The sequence below is a fragment of the Jaculus jaculus genome, chromosome 10, assembly GCF_020740685.1.
Source record: "Jaculus jaculus isolate mJacJac1 chromosome 10, mJacJac1.mat.Y.cur, whole genome shotgun sequence".
NCBI lineage: Eukaryota > Metazoa > Chordata > Mammalia > Rodentia > Dipodidae > Jaculus > Jaculus jaculus.
Window position 1 is genome coordinate 77151479 of NC_059111.1, and position 20646 is coordinate 77172124.

Here is a 20646-nt window from a genome sequence, read left to right on the forward strand (position 1 = left end):
GGAAACTATCATTGTTTTTAAAAAATTATTTTCATTTATTTTCATTTATTTATTAAGAGACAAAGAGAGGGGAAGAGAGAGAATCACATGCCAAGGCCTCAAGCCACAGCAAATGAACTGCAGATGCATGCACCATCACGTTCATCAGGCTTACATGGGATCTGGAGAATTGATTCTGGGTCCTTAGGCCTCACAGACAAGCACCTTAACCACTAAACCATCCCTCCATCCCTTAAAGAATTTTTGAAATTGACTTATTTTCTCTACTTGTTAATACTCTCATCCATTCTTTAATTCATTCAACTCAAGAAGTCTCTTCCATGTGCCCAAAAAAGGCTCCTCACAATCACCAGAAACCTCCTCACTGCCAAAGTTATTCCTCTCCACTCCTCTGCAGAAAACACTATATTCTACTATAAATGTCTTACATCTAAACTTTGCTTCACACCTCTCTATATTTTGTTTGCCTACACTTTTTCTTCCTGCCTTTTACAATATAGGTTGAGTGTTCCTTATTTGAAATGCTTGGGAACAGAAGTTTAAAAGTACAGATTTTAGGGCTGAAGAGATGGCTTAGCAGTTAAGGCACTTGCCTGCAAAGCCAAAGGACCCAGGTTACATCCACAGGACCCATGCAGGTGGTACAAGTGTTTGGAGTTTGTTTGCAATGGCTGGAGGCCCTGACATGCCCATTCTCTATCTGTCTCTTTCTCTCTCTCAAATAATTTTTTAAAAGTTTAATTACAGATTTTATATTGTAGAGTTTTTTTCAGATTTTAGAATATTTAGAATGTTTGTAAATTGTTTACTTGTTGAGAATCCCTAATGCAAACTTTCAAATGATCCAAAATTTGAAATTTTTTGAGTGTATGGCCAACTGATGCCTTAGACGTAGTGAAACTGTTTTGCATAAACCTTTCTCTTCCTATTTTATTTACTGAGGCTTATGTCACCTAAGTTAGACATGTTTTAGCTACTCTTCACAGTCTCTCATAGTCGAAATCCATGTAGAATCACCATTACATAATTTTTTAACAATTTCCAAATCTAGTCATCTAAATCTAAACTGTCAAAATCATTGCTCAGAACCATTCATTTAGGTATTAATTCATCCTGTTAACTATTCACTTGACATATGTTTATCATAATCTAGGGGCAAAAACTAGAACTCATGGTCTAGAAGGAAATACAGAGAAGTAACTTTCAATGCTACATGATGAAGGAAAGATGAAAAGAAAGTAGTTTTAATGTATAAGCTACTGGGAAAGTTCTTATTCCCTCACGAGAAGGTAAGAAAGGGATCAGAGAAAGCTTCCCAGAAATGTCACCTGAGGCAAGACTTCAAAAGAGAGTTAGGATTATTCAGGTGAAGTGAGGGAAGAGGGTTCCATCAGGAAGGAGCCGCATGAGCTGACATCCAGAGGAGGAGAGCACACGGATTGCTTCAGGAACTCCAAGAGAGTAGAGCGGCTAGGAGGACAGTAGCTAAGTAAGTCTGGAAAGAATCATACCTGGCTTTTAAGTTCTGTTAAGGAGGTGACCTTTTGTTTAGTAGAAAGCAGCATAACAGTTTAGAAAAATTACTCTGGTACATTGAGGATCAGATTGAGGCAAGATTGTAGAGGGAAGATCAGCTAGGAAGCTGTTGAATTCCAGAATTGCCACGGTCCTGAGCAGTAGGAACAGAAGCAGACAAGCGTATGGACATGTCTAAACCATACCTAGGTAGGAGCCAAGGATGATGTCCTGGAAATGTGAGTAACGTAAAGCGCTGAGTCAGGGTATAGAATGGGAGATCACTCAGTTTTTCTCTTCTCATTCTTGATGTTATTTTCTTTGCATTAATTACTTCTTGAAGTGACAAAATAGCAAGAAGAAGCTTAATAGAGAAAGGGCTCATTTGGGCTTACAGTCAGAGGCAATATAGTCCCCTAATTGTGAGGAAGGCATGGGATTGGAAGCATAAGGCTACTGGTAATGGTCAAGAGACAGACATGAATGCTGATGCTCAACTCACTTTCTCCTTTTTATTCAGTTCTGGACCCAAGCACATAGGGTGATGTTGGCCATAATCAGGCTGGGTCTTCCCTCCTCAGTTAAAACTCTCCAGAAATACCCTCAAAGATGTACCTAGGGGTATAGATGATTCAAAATCCAATTAACTTGACAATATAAATCAATTTTTACAGTGGTCTCATCTACTCTCCTGTCTTCACACCATCTACATGCTGACAACTCTTAATCTAAGTCTTCGTTTGTTTTTTTATTTGATAGAGAAAGAGAGAAGATGGGCATGCCAGGGCATTGAGCCACTGCAAACGAACTCCAAACAGCTCAAACCTTTCTCCTTAACACCAGGATTCAAACATCCCAGCACAAACTCACCATTTCTTTTTTATTATTATTTTATTTTATTTATTTGAAAGTGAGAGAGAGAGAGAGAGATAGAGGCACATAGAGAGAGAGAGAATGGGCATGCCAGGGCCTCCAGCCACTGCAATGAACTCCAGACGCGTGCACCCCCTTATGCATCTGGCTAATGTAGGTCCTGGGGAATCGAGCCTCGAACTGGGGTCCTTAGGCTTCACAGGCAAGTGCTTAACCACTAAGCCATCTCTCCAGCTCCAGACTCACCATTTCTAATTGAATGCTTTAACAATAACTTAGCCATGAACAAATCAAACGGTTTATTCACATCCCTATAAAACTCCTGGATTTTTAAACTTCACTGTCCCACCCACCATATTCTCCATCCCAGTATTTGAAATACCATTTTCTCTGTCACAGATTCCCAAACACTGGAGTATTCATAACTGCTTTCTTACACACTTGATACCCAAATCCCATCTGTTCTGTCTTTAAAATATAGCCACAATTCAGCTACTTCTTATCACTTACCACATCCTTCTTAACCAGGGCACACTCATTACTCTCCTGAGCTGCCCTGGCTGCCTGCCTCTGGCCTTACTGTTACATATTTGCCCCAGGATACCCCCTGTGCCTAGCAGTCTTCATTCATACACCCTCAAGGTGGTTCCATCAAGCATCGCCACTCCTTCACTAGACACGCTGCATTGGCTCGACCATTTCACTCCAATCAAACCCTGACCTCAAAATGACCTACTTCATCCTCTGATGCTTTATCTTCTCTGGCCTCATCTTGGGGCTCAAAGGTCCAGGCACCCAACATGCCAGACCTGCTCCCTACTTCATCCTCCTTGCCTCTACCCAGAAATCTCTTCTCACACCTCACATGGCTAAGTCCTAAGTTCCCAGATCTTTTTTCCTCAAAAGCCACCTTCTCAGTTTGCAAATCCACAGGTCTCTCTGTGCTCTATCTCCAGGCGGTCCTGACCTCTCCCTATGCCCTGTATTCCCTACCCCTGGGCAGTCCTGATTGTTGTCTGCATCCTACCTCTGAGCAGTCCTGGTCTCCTGTCCCTGACCTTTACATCCCCCAAACACAGGTCAATGTCTAATACACAGTACATCCAGCTTGCCCATGCGTGTGGTCACCCCGGTTCCCTGCTCACACATACTTCCTGCAAGAGCAGGAGTATTTGTCTGTTTACTGATATGCCCCAAGCCCCTGGTATATAGTACAGCCTCAGTGAACATGTGTATAATTTAATCTTAAGTAGTTGTTGGATAGATGAAATAGATATTGGTGTGATAGATTTCTGCACACTGTGAAGAAAGAGGAAAGATACTGATCTTGGGAGTCCTCATTTTGTTCTTAATCCTTATCTTCATGTGTGGGCAGTTGACATGACCTGCAGAATCTTCTGGCCTGTACTTCCTTCACATTTCAATCTGCTTATCACATGGTCACCAAATGGGTTATATATGCTGATTCTCACCCCCATTGACTCCCACCTACAGATGAAATGCACTCTTTAACAGGACCAATAGGGCTTTCTAACTCTTGTGTGGCAGATTCCTCACACCAGTCCAGTCCCATCCACGCATCCAGTATTCTCTAGCCCAGCACCTTTCCCCAAGGTGCCTGTGTGTGAGCCTTTTCTATCCAAAGAGCCTTTGCACTGCTCTGCTGTTCCTGGGCAACTCCTTTTCCTGCAAACTTAGCTAAAGCCATGTCTGCTTTCTGCAATTCTCCTTACCTCTTCCCCTCTGTGCTCTGCCTGTGGCAAGCACATATCCTCACAGCCTGGAGGGCCGGGGAGATGGAGACTGCCAGTCACATGGGTAGCACCTCTGTGGGTAAAAATGTTTTGCTTTGCTCTTTCTGAACAACACACACACACACACACACACACACACACACACACACACACACACTGCCCTGAGTTATATTCCCTTGAATGGAATAGTTATATAAATGTAATGCTGAACACAGTTGTTTCTAAGTTTTCCTAACGTTTTGCTTCATTGATTATTCAAGCATCCAGGGTGTTTACTGAGTTTTAGAAATTGGATGTGGTACTTATTTTTCTGTCCTGTTCTATTTCCACCTGTATTTGTTTGCTTGACATTCTCTATTCATCAAAAGTATTTAAAATTTTGGTAGAAATCCATGTTCAGTTCTTCATTTCCTGGTGACATATTGATCTCAACCTAATCCTCTTTCCATGCTGGGTTACTTTTCCTTCCAATGTAACTGCATTATGTCCACCCAAGAAATCCTTTATCTATAAAAAATAATATGGTCATGTTTGGCAATTCTTTCCATTAATAATTAAATAATGAAATCAAAATTTCGAACAGAGGATAGAGAGATAGTTTATCCATTAAGGTGCTTGTATGCAAAGGCTAATGACCCCGGTTCAATTCCCCAGCACCCACATAAAACCAGATGCACAAGGTGGTATATGCATCTGGAACTTGTTTGTAGTGGCTAGAGCCCTGGCGTGTGTGTGTGTGTGTGTGTGTGTGTGTGTGTGTGTGTGTGTGTGTGTGGTATCTGTGTCTCTCATAAATAAATAAGACAAAATATTTTTCAAAAATTTCCAACAGTTTTCTACCTTGCCTGAAAAATAAAAATGCTGTAGAATTCATTTTCAAAAGAGAGCCCAGCTCATTCCAGTGTCAGAGTCTATTTCCAGGAAAATTTTTTGAGTGTCATGTCATTCAGAACCAGGTAGAAATACTGTTATAAGGAATGGCCACCTCATTAGATCGCTCCATTTCATGCTTCTCCCTTCTGTTCCCTGGATGAGTGTTTCATTTTCTTTCTGAGGAGGCCAGCTTGTAAGCGTAGCATCCACTCAGCATCCATTCTCCTGCACAGCCACTTGATTTTTGCATTAAGTAAACCCAGACAAAATGGGTCAGCCCATAGTGGTGGTACATGCCTATAATCTAAACACTTAGGAGGCACAGACAGGAGGATGGACAGTTTGTAGCCATCCTGGACAACATAGCAACCCTGTCTCAAAAGACAAGAAAGAGAGGAAGGAAGGGAGGGAGCGAGGAAAAAAAAAAAAAGAATCAACCCACTCCATAGCACAGAGCCCCTGTTTGGAACTGTAGCATGCCTTATGCCAAGGGCACTTCAACCCCTGAGACAGGGATGTCTGATTCACTCGTGAGTAATGTGTTACTTCCTCTCCAACATGCCTCCCTCAACGGTTTACATTCTGACTGCCCCACCAGGTTCATCCTTTCCATACTATTTGAACGTAATGGGAAAAGGTTGCTAGTCATATTTTATTTTAACTTACATATGTAGAAAGATGTTTTGGGATTTATTTTATTCAGTGTGCCTGGCTTAATTGAACAAAATCTGGTAGCACTTGCACACAGTCTGAATTATAAACTTACATCCATCCATTAGGTGAAACAAATGCATTTGATTTCAAACCTTTTAGCACTTGGTTAACAAAGGAGAAGTTCAACCTTCACGTTTCCAAGGATAACGGAACCATTCTTGTCTGACCTACCATTTATTAATGGGGCAAGTCCCTGTCCATCAACCAGGACTCCAACAGTTCAGTGAATGGCCTGAGTGATTTTTTTTTTATAATATGCACAATGGTAAAACAAATGTCCATTTATTCTTCATTCCCAGAAGTTGAGTACTTTCAGCCATTCTCAAAAGGACAGAGATGTTTGCTAACATATTATGAATTTATGAGGCATAATCTTGAGGAAATAATGGCATTCTATTTTTTTGATCTTTTCTTTTGCCATATCAGAGTTGGGCAATGATCTCAATCATGTATTGCAGCTAGAAAATGCACAATTGGATTTTTCTTAGATTCAGTCATTTCTTAGGTTCAGTTAGTCCTTATATCTGAATTTTAAATACATAAAAAAGGGCTGGAGAGATTGCTTAGTGGTTAAGGCATTTTCCTGCAAAGCCAAAGGATCCAAGTTTGGTTCCCCAGGACCCACATAAGCCAGATGCACAGGATGGCATTTGGACTTCATTTACAGTGGCTGGAGGCCCTAGTGTGTGTTCGTTCGTTATCTCTGTCTCTCTCTCTCTCTCTCATAAATATATAAAATATTTTTAAAAAATGAAATGAATATGTGAATCTAGGGATACATTTTTATGTTTTAGAAGCTTCCTGTCATGTGAAGGCTTCTATCTACAGCAAAATATTTTGTTCAAAAAAATCATTAGACTTTGTTTCATAAAGCTATACCTTCCTGTAATATTTAAAACCACATGATAAGATTAGGTTACCCTGCTAATCACATTTAAAACCATGTATTTGTGATAGACAGCAACAGAAACACAAAAAATTAAAAATTAAAAAAAACTGCTTGCATTTTACAATATGTATATGTTAAGGAAAGGAATCTGAGTCAGACCTAATGGTACAGGTCTGTAATCTCAGCAACTCAGGAGGCTGAGGCAAGAGGATCATAAGTTCACGGTATGTCTGGGCAACAGAGTAAGTGAAAGAGTAAGCTCAAAAGAAAGCATGGACAGTTTAGTAAGAATCAGCCTTAAAAAATAAAAAGTAAAAGCCTAGCAATGTAGCTTAGTGGTAGAGCAGTTGTCTGGCCCATATAAGGCCCTGAATTTAATCCTTTGTACTATAAAAAATAAAATGTATCAATTACTTTCTCATTGCTGGGACAAAATACCCAACCAGAAGCAATTTATAGACACACATGTTTATTTTTTAATATTTTCATTTGTTTATTCATTTGAGAGAGAAAGAGGCAGATAGAGGAAGAATGGGCCTGCCAGGGCCTCCTGCCACTATAAACAAACTCCAGACACATATTCTACAATGTGCATCTGGCTTATGTGGGTCCTGGGGAGTTGAACCTAGGTCTTTAGGCTTCATAGGCAAGCACCCTAACCACTAAGGCATCTCTCCAGTCCCTAGAAGCAAAGGGTTTTATTTCAGCTTCTTCTCCCAAAGGATGCAGTATGTCATTACGGAAAAGGTATAGCAGGAGCAAGAAGCTGGCATCACATCGGCAGGGAGGAAGGGGATAGAGATTTAATAGAAAGAAAGAAAGAAAGAAAGTCAGTAAGTAAGTCAATTTTGAAGAGCAACACTTCAAGGGCCAATCTCTAGAAACACACTTCCTTCTGCAAGGCTCCAACTCCTAAAGGTTCCATAACTTTCTCAAACAGCTGAGACTAAGTGTTTAGGGGACATTTTACACTCAAACATTTTCATTTCAAATTTTGTTGTTTGAAAAATGGTGATTATTCCCTTATTTCCTTATGGTTGTCTGTTTGCTCAAAATTAGGATGCATATACTGAAAAACAATTAAGATTTAAAATTCACATTGACTTGGGCTTTCTACACTTTAAGGTCTTAAATCTTGGTGGGGATCTGGGAATTTTAAACTAATTGTTTCCCTTAGGAAAGCACTACTATGCTCTCTGGCATGAAGAAAGCTTTAAAACATCTTCAGGAACTTGAAAACCATAAGGTGGCCAAAGGGTGGGGAAATAACAATGCTATCAGCTAAGCTTCGTAAAGGATGAGGAAGGTGATGAGACAGTCCACAGGTATTCATAGCAGTCTTCCTTTACCTGGGCACTGGCCAACTTCCTCATTTCTGTTCCCAGCAGGCCAAAACTGGCTAAGGCACTCTAGGCATAGTAGCTAGGTGTGTTCTATGACTGAATGTCAGTGTCTTACATAAGTTATCTGAGACTCTCAAGGAAACTCAAGGTGTGGACCAAAAAATCTGGCCCTCAGACCTGATGAGATAAATTGGTAAGACCCAGATTCACATCACATCTTTGTCTGTCTACTCCAAAGCCTCAATTTCTCCACCACACTCCACTTCTTTTCAAACACACATCTTTAATCCCAGAATTCAGGAGACAGTGGTAGAAGGATCACTGTGAGTTCCAGGTCAGCCTGGGCTAGAGTGAGACTCTACCTCAGAAAACAAAACAAAAAAAAAAAAAAAAGAAGCAGTCTGTGAGCTTTACAAGAGAGCATTATAAAATGTGCTTTTTAGGCAAACTAATCTGTAAATATTAAAAATAAGATGATCTCATGAGTGTTTTGAATTATTTAAATGTGGTCATATAAAAAAGCAGTTGGATGCTTCCTTCTGTGCCTTTGAGTCATTATTATAAATCAAGGGCATAAAAGTATCTTGGGTTCAAATGTAGCTTGTTGGTAGTCCAAACCAGAGCCTAGCATGCTCAAGGCCTTGAGTTTGATCTCTAGTGGAAAGAAAGAGGGATGAAGGGAGGGAGGGAAGAAAGGAAGATGGAAGGAGAGAAAAAAGGGGGAAGGAGGTGAGATGTGGAAAGGAAGGAAGGATCCTACTGCATCAGAAAACATTTTGATACAGTATAGTGTTGATGGTTTTCTCATTCTAAACTCTTGATGAGTGCACAGGCATTAAATCTTGAAGCATAACGATCAGTCAGCAAAACTTGTTTGGAAAATGTGTTTCCTCAGCATCCTGTGATTCCAGTTACTTTCCAATCTAGAGTGTAGATTTAGTGTCTAGAGCTTACCCAGCTCTCTTCAGATCAGCAGCTGGATGCTCTACGTAGAAATCCTCGGTGTCGTACTGGGAACATTACTCAATGGTTAAAGGTATTTGCTTGCAAAGCCTGGTGGCCCAGGTTCGAATCCCCACAACCATGTACAACCAGATGCACAAAGTGGCACATGCATCTGGAGTTCATTTGCAGGGGTAGGAGGCCCGGACGTGCCTATTCTCTCTCTATCTCTTTCCCTGTCTCTCTCCCTCTCTCTCTCTCTCTCTCTCTCTCTCTCTCACACACACACACACACATACACACATTCATTCTTGCTCTCCTCGCAAGCAAATAAACAAATATATTAAAATAATTTTTTTAATTCCGCAGTATCTAGACAGGTACACGGCAGATAGTGGGTGCTCACAAATATCTGATTGATATTGTGTGACATAATGTAACATGGCTTCAGAAATAGGAACTGTTTATTAATACACCATTTTAAATATCATCAGGTACTTTCTACTGGAACATTGTTGTTATGACTTTGTTGTCATAATCCTACTTTGGATTTAATGGAAATAATATAAATATAAAAAGGCTGAGAGTTTTCCTCAGGGTATCATTCTTATAAGTCTTCCAAAAGATGTAGTATTGACTGCTTTTATGATTTGACTTTCTTACTATGTAGTCTTGGCCATTTTCCATTATTATAAATCCCTTTTATACACTCAAAAGTAGTACTGAAATCTTTAGGTTTTATTTCTTGACTCATTTCTTTTTTAAAAAAATTATTTATTTATTTATTTGAGAGCGACAGACACAGAGAGAAAGACAGATAGAGGGAGAGAGAGAGAATGGGCGCGCCAGGGCTTCCAGCCTCTGCAAATGAACTCCAGACGCATGCGCCCCCTTGTGCATCTGGCTAACGTGGGACCTGGGGAACCGAGCCTCAAACCAGGATCCTTAGGCTTCACAGGCAAGCGCTTAACTGCTAAGCCATCTCTCCAGCCCTTTGACTCATTTCTTAAACACAGTATTTGCATCTTGAGATCATGCTAAATAAGTGTACGGTAGGGAAAAAGCCAGTATATCACCTCAGAACCCTTGACTAATAAAGAATCCCAAGAGCAAAGTGAAATATTTAATTCAACTTCATAAAGAAACAATTTTGTCCCAATCACTTGAATATTTTATATATAGTTCTATTTATGCACTTGACCTTGTGTTTGAACTCATGAGATTATAGCCTTTTCGATGTTGTTTATTCAGGACTTGCAAATAATAAGAGAATCATTATGAAATTACTAACAAAAAAGAAAAAAGGGAAAATTTTTTTTGACTGGTTCCCATTAGCTTATAACATGCTAGAATAATTTACTCAAACAATAATATCAAGAACCTTTCTCTCTCCATGCTTAAGTTCAAGATCTTGTCTCACATGAGTTTCACACTGAGGTAGACTTCCCCACATAGTGGCAAAGATGGTTCTTAGACACTCTGGGTGCACATCCTCTTTGGTGCTTATGATCTCTGAAGGAGAGCAGTCCTCTTGCAGAATTCATATCAAATCCCAGAAAGAGTGATTGGCATTGCTATGGTCATGTGGTTACCTTAACTGACCATTGGTTTAGGAGAGCAAGGCCAGCCTGGTGAGCATGCTCATTGTACAGTGAGAGGTGGGCCATGTGATTGATGGATCAGCAGTCGCTTAGCTGAGGGAGAGTTTTAAAGCGTTGCAAGTACAAGATGCAGTAGGTACGAGGCAAGTAAACATAGGCATTCACTCAACTACTGTGCCTTTTGTTTTCTATATCAAAGAAATGAAAATAGTTCAAATAAGCATCATACACTTAAAAAATCAGAAATACTGATATTAGCTGGAGCATGTGTAGTACATTTTAGCTAATGTTTTATCCTCGTTGAGCCTATTTGTCATTTGACAAAAATAAAAATAATGCTGGGCCAGAGAAATAGCTTAATTTTAAGGCACTCGCCTATGAAGCCTAAGGACCCAAGTTCGACTCCCCAGAACTCACGTAAGCCAGATATACAAGGTGGGACACTTGTCTGGAGTTTGTTTGCAGTGGCTAAGGCCCTGGTGTGCCAGTTCTCTCTCCCCTCTCTCTGTTTCTTTCTCTCTCATAAAAAATTTAAAAACTAAAAAAGAATAATGTATACCTTATGTTCATAATTAGAAGAGATGATGTAACTGATTGTACCTTATAAGCTATAATGTGCTTCCTACATTGTTATATGTCATTATGATGTTGAGGTGATCAGTTCCTAAAGAAAGCAAAACTAACCCAGACATGGTGGCCCATGCCTTTAATCCTGGCACTTAGAGTAAGACCCTATCTCAAAAGACCAAAAAAAAGGAAAAGTAGGGGGCTGGAGAAATGGCTTAGCAGTTAAGCACTTGCCTATGAAGCCTAAGGACCACAGTTCAAGGCTGGATTCCCCAGGACCCACGTTAGCCAGATGCACAAGGGGGCACACACGTCTGGAGTTCATTTGCAGTGGCTGGAGGCCCTGGTGTGCCCATTCTCTCTCTCTCTCTACCTGCCTTTTTTTCTCTTTCTCTCTGTTGCTCTCAAATAAATAAATAAAAAATCAGAAACAGGTGTGGTGGCACATGACTTTTAAAAAAAGGAAAATTAGTTGTGTCAAAGTTTACAAAGTTTTTCCTGTTTTTACATGAGGACACAGTTCTCAAATACAACACCATACTTTTGTTAATTTTGGAATATTTGCTAGGCATAGGAGCTACTTAAAGAAATCAATGTATTACTAGGCTTCTGCAAAATGAGAGGTAGGTAGATGCAGACAAAGTGGAGTGGCTGGTGTCAAGGCTAGGCTAAGCCAAAATTCATAGCTAACTGTCTTTCTTTAATGGAAATACTCCAAAATGCCAAAAGTTTAATGCAAGGTGCCATGGAGACAATCACTCCCAGGAAATGTTTAGTCAGTGAGACTTTCATTACCGTCAACTGAAAAGAAAAACAGAAATGTTTTATGAGTGATTCAATTTCACCTGATATGTGCACATTTCAAGAAAAAATGAATTAGTCAGTCTGTTTGAATCATCCTTACAGGTTCCATTTAATAAAAAAAAAAAAAAAAAGAAAAGAAAAGATCAAAGTTGATTAAATGGCTAACAGTACTTCAAAAAGAGAAAAGCAGAAGCAGTAAAAAAGACATTTGGTGTTGAAAGCCTCATTCAAGCATAGCACCAGAATAAATGTATCAAGATAAAAACATATGAGAAGAAAGTATTTCTGGAATCATGACCAATATAAACATTAAAATTGCTGCCACAGCCAGATCTGGCTTATAGATGGGGAAGTGAATGCAATATATGCCTAGTTGATAGATTAGTGATATAAAACAGGAGAAAAAAATCAAAATTGGCAATAAAAATTATTATAGCTAGGTGTGATGGTGCCTTTAATCCCAGCACTCGGGAGGCAGAGGTAGGAGGATCGCCATGAGTTCAAGGCCACCCTGAGACTATATAGTAAATTCCAGGTCAGCCTGGACTCGTGTGACACCCTACCTCAAAACACCAAAAAAAAAAAAAAAAAAAATTACAGCTGAAAAATATTTTAGGTTGGAATGCTAGGAAATGTTTTATAACCATCCCTCCAGAGGAGGAAAAAAAGCCCTGGAATGAGATATTTGCCAATTTGTATGGTGTAAATACAGCCACCATGATTGATTTCAGGCTACCAAGACAAGGCCCTGAAATGCAGATTGGGAAGTGATACAGTTGGCTGTTGTAAGAACTTCAGCAGGCTACTGATCAGCATTGTCCTTTGACAAGGTACAAAGTAGCAGTAGCCCAAGAAATCAAGTGAGGTTAGCTTTGGGGCTCACAACTAATTAGCTTCCCTATCACAACTAAAACTAGGTTCTCTCCATTGCTTTAACTCAAAATTATGAATGCATTATAAGGAAAGGACCCAGATGATGGGCAAGCCCACCTAATTCCCCTAACCTAGTTATATTTCCCTTCATAGGCCTTCTCACATCAAGTTTAAACTTAGTGGTGTGTTTGTCTCCCTTCCCAACTTGTCTGCAATCACACTGAGGGCCAGAAGGTAACTTATTCATCTTGGTATCTTCCGCCTCCTTCTTGGTATCTATCACAGTATAGATGTCATCAGAGTTTGTTGGGCAAATGAACAAACAATAATAAAGGATATTTGTTGACCACCCCCACCCCCATCATGTACCAGGCATGATTCTCGGTGGTTTATGGGCATTAACTCACTGCACCCATAAAATAACCTAACAACTGAGGTAGATGCTATAATTACTCCCATATTTCACACAAGAATGCAGAGGGTCAGAACTGTTTGTTCTTAGTCATGCAGTCAGTGGATGGATTCAAACCCTGCCACCTGGCTCCAGGGCCTGTCACTCAGTTAACTGTCAGTCATGTGTGCAAGTATTCCCTCTGCTCCTAAAGCGCAAACATTTTCTGAGGAAGATCTGGTTTGATCAACACGTAACTTTGTAAGTTGGGAAGGGTCTTAATCAATTGGAATGCCCAAGAAAATGGAGGCTTTTTATTGTTATAAGTTTTCTTATGGAAGGATTAAACAGAAACCTTTGTTTTTAATAAAAATCCTGTTGTTAATGGGCCCCACCCCAGTCACAATTTTTTGTAAAATCAATTTAACCTTTCTTTGATTTCTCATCTGAAAAATGCCTTCACTGTTTGCTAATGAAATGGAAGGTGTAGGCGAGAAGGATACTAACTCCAGAGTGCATTCTGAAAGATGTTTCCCTCCTGCTTCTTCTGATTTGCTGTCTCCAAGTGACGTAACATGAAGCTTTTTTGTCTGTTTCCTGCCTTCTGGCTAATTAAGGTTTGGTACAGTGAAGGACATATATCTCAACCTTAAGATATGAATCTTTAAAGATATGAATGTTTAAAACACAATTTAATTTAATTCCTCTGGGTTAAAGGAAAAGGAATTATTTTAGACTTTTCCAAAGCCTAGAAGAGAAGAAAAGAAGTCCGGCACACTGTGCTGTGTTCATGGGAGGCAGCCGGGGGCACATTCCATTTCCTCTGAGCAGTGATGGTTCATTTATTTACTTGATAAATGCTTTATTTCTTTAATAGAAATAAACTATCACCATACTAAAATATACATTTTAATTATAATTTAAGATAATTTTAATATGAAATTAAGGTATAGGTTTAATCCTTGAGGAGAAAACCTAAACCGCCTGTAACACTCCATTTTCTTGACCATTCCAATTAATTGAGGCCCTTATTTTTTAGATTAAATATAATTATTTGTTAGGTTCATGTTTCCAATTTTGGAAGACACATTGATATATACCATATTGAGAAGAATCATATTGAAAAGAAATATTTTTCTTTTTTCAGATAATATACTCTAGGCTAATAGAACAACTTGTCCCTAATCCTTTCTTTTCATTCATTCTTGTATTCCTTATGGGCACCAAGAAATGTTCTAGAACATTTTAAAACAATGAGAATTATAGTTAAAAATAATGGTTCAACTCCCTGTCTTTATATATACTCTCAAATGGTTAAACTTCAGAGAATCTTGTTTTGATACTTAGAAACAATCACATGAGAGTATTGGGCCATCATCTCAGAGGTAGATGAATAGCCAGTAGTCACAAAGCAAGACAAGGAAGGGCTGGCATCAGAGGTCTATTTGTGTAACTTCTGCTCGAGTTGTGACCTCTCTGAGCTCAGGAAGCTAGCTGCTTCAGTATTAATGAAGCATTTGAGAGTTTGGATGGATTCCTGTCTGTCCTACATGGAATGGAGTCCTGGTTCTAACTGGGTGACTTCAAATAAGGATGACCACCCAGAAGAGGACAATAATGATACCTCCTTCTTCACAGGATCGTTGTGAAGAGAAGTCAGAGGGTTTAGCAGAATGCCTGGCATGTGGTAAGCAATCAGTGCATGCTGTTGCCATTTTTCTTATCATGTGACCTCTACCTCGTCCAGCCCTTTATGTGACTGACAGACTGACACTTTGCTGTGCCCTCTGGTGAGGCTATGGTTTTCTAGCTTTGCTCACGCATGGCTTCAAAGCCTTCATCCACAACCAGATTCCCTCATATAGACCCCAAGATAATTGAGTCATTGACTGCCCACCCTGGCTTTCCTATTCCAGGAAGCAAACAAGGCAGTCACAACACATACCTTAGAGGAGCCTGTAGAGTTATCTTGTCACGTTCCTTGCTGACCTCAGTCTGCATGTTCTGCTGTACTTACCTTAAACCTCTTCAACCACCTGAAGGCTCCAGCCCCTCCCCTGTATCCATCACTTTTGGCAAATGTTCGCATACCTTGATTTACCTAGAGAACATTGAGGTCTCATATCCTGAATTCCCTCACTGTCCTGGTATTTTCATCTGACTTCTCGCCTATTGTCTTATTTCTTATGACCCCGGGATCCTGGAACTGCCTCTTTTTTCTTCTTTGCAGTAGTACCTCACCACTTTCATCTCATTAGCATCTGCTTTCCTCAGTTCTCAGGCTCTAATGCTTGCTGCCCTCCAGCCCATGCCGTGTGCTTAGCGTTGGTTCTCTGTCCTCGCGCAGACTTCTCTCAGTCTTCTTCTCTATCCTCCCCGAGGACTCGGGTCTCCTATCACTTCGAATCTGATGGCTGCCCTTCCTCTGCATTCCCATAGCTGTCTGCTAATTCATTGCCTGCACCAAGCTTTCCAGGGAAGGGCACCAGGGATGGCCGTTATAGATACCAAATCATTGTTGCTAGCCAAAGGGAAGGTCGTACACATAAGCATTCATTTTTTTCCTACAAGTTAATGATAAAGTCCACTTGACCCTGTCACGGCCCTCTGCTTGTTCTTCCCTTGGTAAACATTCTACTTCCTCGGCACACATCCCCTTGCATCTTGCTAGTCTAGTGCCACTATTAAGTCCGTTGAGACCATTCTTTGGAAAGTCAACAAAGAGCTTCCTCGTTGACCATGTTCTCCTTCATGAGACCTTAGCTGGTTTCTCTAACACTACGCAATAGCCCTGTCTTGATGTCTCCAGTGACCTTGACCTTCCTTGACTCCTTAGTGTGGAGATTCACCAAGATTTAGTACATTTTCCATCTAGTTTTCTCTTCATCCATCCATGAACATACCCAGTCTTGATTTTAACCACCAAATTTATACAGACACATGCAATTTTATTTCTGTTCCAACCAAAATTCCAGTTATTCCACCAAGGTTAAGTTCTGCATTTCCTTTTCTGTTCTTCCTGGCACTCATACTTCCACTCTCCCCAGCTGCATTCAAAGCAGATATTGTCCCACTCTGGACCAGGGATACCACTTTCCCAATAAAGGCAGCTTGCCCCCAGGATCTCTCATTGCTCATCTCTGTTCCTCAGCATAAATGTGCCCTTTGCTCAGAAATGCCATTCATCATGTATTCCAGACACCTATTTTCTGAAGAGTCATGTTAAACCTACTAATCATTTCTGTACAACCTTCCCTCAGTTCCCACTACCACACTAAACTCAGAGATTTAAAACCCATGCATTTGGGCATAACTTCCTATTGCTGACCACTATACTTCTGTAACTCTTTCCACTTTTGCCCAGATGACCACCAGTCAGTTCTTTGTCTGTATTCTGCCCCAGTAGCCATTGAATCTAATTTGTGGAAATATGACTTGATATTCCTTCCTCTCCATTTTCAGAGCCACCATTGTGGGTTGAGTTTTTGTTGTTGTTGTTTGTTTGTTTTCCATCCCGCTGGGCTATCACAATAGCTAGTCAACCTTTTCATTAAAGCCTCCAATTCTTAGAAATTTAATACAGTAAAAATGTCTTTGATTTGGGGGTCAAAAAGATATGGATTCAACTTCTGGCTAATGCATTTATGTATCCTGTGACTTTGAACTTAGTACTTAATTTTCATTTACTCATTGACTCAGTATATATTTGTTCAACACCAGCTGTGTTCCAGGCTCTGTGCCCAGTACTTGGGATACAGTAATGAGTCAAACAGACATTGTCCTTGCTCTTTTGGACTTCATACCATAATAAAATTGCACCTATTTCTCAAAAGTACTAATCCTAGATAAGTTCAGGCCATTTCTCCCTTCCTTCCCTTGATGCTTGTAGATTTTGGTTAGCGCTACATGTGGTACTGTAATGCCTAGTAGTCCAGTGATCTGCATATGTGTGTCACTGCTTAGCTGCTTTTGCATTCACTGAAGGGCAGGGACCATGTCCCATTTCCTGTTTCCCATGGTGTAAGCCCAGAGCCATGAACATATCAGCTGTGAATTCTGTTGTGGTTTTATAGATCCAAGGTTGGTCTTTAATATAGATATAATGCTAAATATGGTTTTAGAAGATCCCTTTGTTCTGTCAAAAAGCAAAAATGATAGTCATTTACATTCTTTTATTTTAAGGCTTCTCCTTTCCACGGTATCCACCTGCACATATTTTCAACTCAGAACCATGAAATTTTTAAAAACTGAATGTAAGCCAGTCTTGCATCCTGGTAGAAATATTGGTCCATGTGCATATAATGGAATGCTGAAATAATGTTTTCTGTGTGTGTTTAAAATATTTATTTATTTGAGAGAGAGAAGAAGAGGCAGAGGAAGAGAATGGGCAAGCTAGGGCCTCTAGTCACTGTAAATGAACTCCAAAAACACATGCACGCCACCTTGTGCATCTGGCTTACATGGGTCATAGGACTCAAACCAGGTTTCTTAGGCTTTGCAGGCAAATGCCTCAACCGCTAAACCATTTTCCCAGCTCTCCCTCCCCCACATTGTTTATTTATTTTTTTTACTAAATAGCTATTTGACTTGGTGATAAACAACATGATTCTTTCCTGAGAAATACTTCTAAAACTTTAGTTCTGAATATTGTATTTTATTTTATGCATTTTTCAGCCTTCTGGCTTTAGGCCCCAATGATCTTGCATTAAGCATTTGTCTGTCTAAAACAATAGGTTAACTAAAGCCAAAGTATAACCATACCTTTCCCCTGAACACAAAATCCTATAAACAGCATGTGATCATATTGCTTCTAGGATTTATGATTGTTTTCTTCCAAAAGGAAGCTAAATTTAGCCTAGTAATTCTACATGCTCCCAAGGAAACAATGCCTGCTGTGATTTTCTAGAATAAATGAATCTGAACCACAGTTTCTTTACTTGACTAACCAAGAAAGTTTAAATACCAACCTGGTCATTAACTGCTGATATGAAACCACATTAAACAACCAGCTATGGGTTAAGAAAGAAATGTGCTATGTTTCTTATTTCACCGCTGAATGCATCTCAGTTGCGGCATGGGCCTTAATACAGAGCATTGTTTGCATCTCATAATGGTTCTCTAAAATTACTCGGTCATGGCTTGACTTCTAAAATTAAACTATGTGGAGTCATGTCCAGCCATACAATGCATCTTTATGTGAAGCTAGCTAGCTAGCATTTTTTTGTTTGCATTTTCTGTGAAATTTTCAATTAGGAAATCTTATTTCTGATAGTATCACTGGGGTACTGCTTCCATCTTTTTTTTTCTTTGTTTCTAATGACGACTAAACTGCTCTTGCCTCCCAACGTGTCTTGGCAGATCCTCTTCTCACAATGAAGGCCCCCGCTGCGCTGGCACCTGGCATCTTTGTGCTACTATTTACCTTGGTGCAGAGGAGCCATGGGGAGTGCAAGGAGGCCCTGGTGAGGTCTGAGATGAATGTGAACATGAACTATCAACTTCCCAACTTCACCGCGGAAACACCCATCCAGCATGTCATCCTGCATGGGCATCACGTTTACGTTGGAGCCACTAACAACATTTATGTTTTAAATGACACAGACCTTCAGAAGGTGGCTGAGTACAAGACCGGACCCGTGTTGGAGCATCCAGATTGTTTTCCATGTCAGGACTGCAGCAACAAGGGCAATTTATCAGGGGGCATTTGGAAAGATAACATCAACATGGCTCTGCTTATTGACACCTACTACGATGACCAGCTCATTAGCTGTGGCAGTGTCAACAGAGGGACCTGTCAGCGACATGTCCTTCCACCCCATAATCCTGCTGACATACAGTCTGAGATTCATTGCATGTTCTCCCCACAAGCAGACGAAGAGTCCGGCCAGTGTCCTGACTGTGTGGTGAGCGCCCTGGGAGCCAAAGTCCTCTTGTCTGAAAAGGATCGGTTCATCAATTTCTTTGTGGGAAACACCCTAAATTCTTCCTACCTTCCAGACCATTCATTGCATTCAATATCTGTGAGAAGGCTGAAGGAAACCCAAGATGGCTTTAAATTTTTAACAGACCAGTCCTATATTGATGTCTTACCTGAATTCCGAGATTCTTACCCCATTAAGTATATACATGCCTTTGAAAGCAACCATTTTATTTACTTTCTGACAGTCCAAAGGGAAACCTTGGATGCTCAGACTTTTCACACGAGAATAATCAGGTTCTGTTCTGTAGACTCTGGGCTACATTCCTACATGGAAATGCCTCTGGAGTGTATTCTCACAGAAAAGAGAAGAAAGAGATCCACAAGGGAGGAAGTGTTTAATATTCTCCAGGCTGCATATGTCAGTAAGCCTGGGGCCAACCTTGCAAAGCAAATAGGAGCCAGCCCAAAAGATGACATTCTGTATGGGGTGTTTGCACAAAGCAAGCCAGACTCTGCTGAACCAATGAATCGATCAGCAGTCTGTGCATTCCCCATCAAATATGTCAATGAATTCTTCAACAAGATTGTCAACAAAAACAATGTGAGATGTCTCCAGCATTTTTATGGACCCAACCATGAGCACTGTTTTAACAGGGTAAGTCATATAGCTTTCCCACTTCAAAGTAGGTGTCGAGTAGAACAAGTTTCAGTCTAAGAAAAGGATAGCCAAAGCTTTTCTGTGTTTGGTAAATGTTCTATACCCAAATTATTTGATTCCTTCTAAGGAAGTTTGTACTTATAAAGGAATTGTATTTTCACAAGAATTGCTTGGGGAGTTATTGATGTTTGACTTAAATGTCATAGGACCTGTTATCTACAACCGGAACACTTTCCTCCTAGTCATTTGATCATCCAGAACAAAAGGAAGAACGTCAACCTGGGAATTCATTAAGGCCTTGGATATTTTTTATGTTGAACCCAGATTTGTACATATGTGCTTGGCTAGACTTCCAAACATAATGATCCACAGTGATCATAACTGAACAAATAATACCACTGTTGATACCCTCTAAAGATGCTTGACTTTGGAAATGTGTGTCTCACCCTAGCCATTTTTAGTCCCAGAAATGAAGGTTGTAGGTATAACCAGGAAGAACATTAAATATGTACTTGATAAGAGAAAGCATAGCATTCTGCTGAGGCATATCTTGGGCGTATGAATTCAGAAACATGTGGCTGGCACTTGGTGAAAGGCCTGGGATACTTTCCTAGACGGAAACTCATTTAACTGTTTTATGAAGTTCTGAAAATATTTACTTATGAGAAAGTCCATCTTTTGGTAAAATAGAGACAGAACTTCTCTGCTCTTTCCTCCAAAGTCTATGAATATCCAAAACATGCATACATGCAAACATATGTATCCCAACTAAGATTTATTGCCCCAGCACATGTTTAATATATGTTGTAAACTTTAGAATTCCTCATGAGACTATCCCCTTCTTCACTAAAAAACATATAAAAGAATGGAAGGAGAAGTTGGGAGGTGCAATACAGCACTTGCTGTGCAAGCATGAGAACCCGAGTTTG

The 20646-nt window shown here is 40.1% G+C and overlaps 1 protein-coding gene across 2 annotated transcripts in view; it reads left to right on the forward strand.

Annotated features, from left to right (window-relative positions):
* Positions 1-20646, forward strand: part of Met (MET proto-oncogene, receptor tyrosine kinase) — a 124690-nt gene that overhangs the window by 12795 nt on the left and 91249 nt on the right. Inside the window, exons 2-3 of one of the 2 annotated variants that reach the window (XM_045160174.1) lie at positions 14778-14826; positions 18498-19714. In XM_045160174.1, the coding sequence (XP_045016109.1) occupies positions 18512-19714 (1203 nt within the window). In that variant the 5' untranslated portion in view covers positions 14778-14826; positions 18498-18511. The remainder of the gene's footprint in view (positions 1-14777; positions 14827-18497; positions 19715-20646) is intronic. The other variant, XM_045160175.1, reaches the window with a different exon arrangement.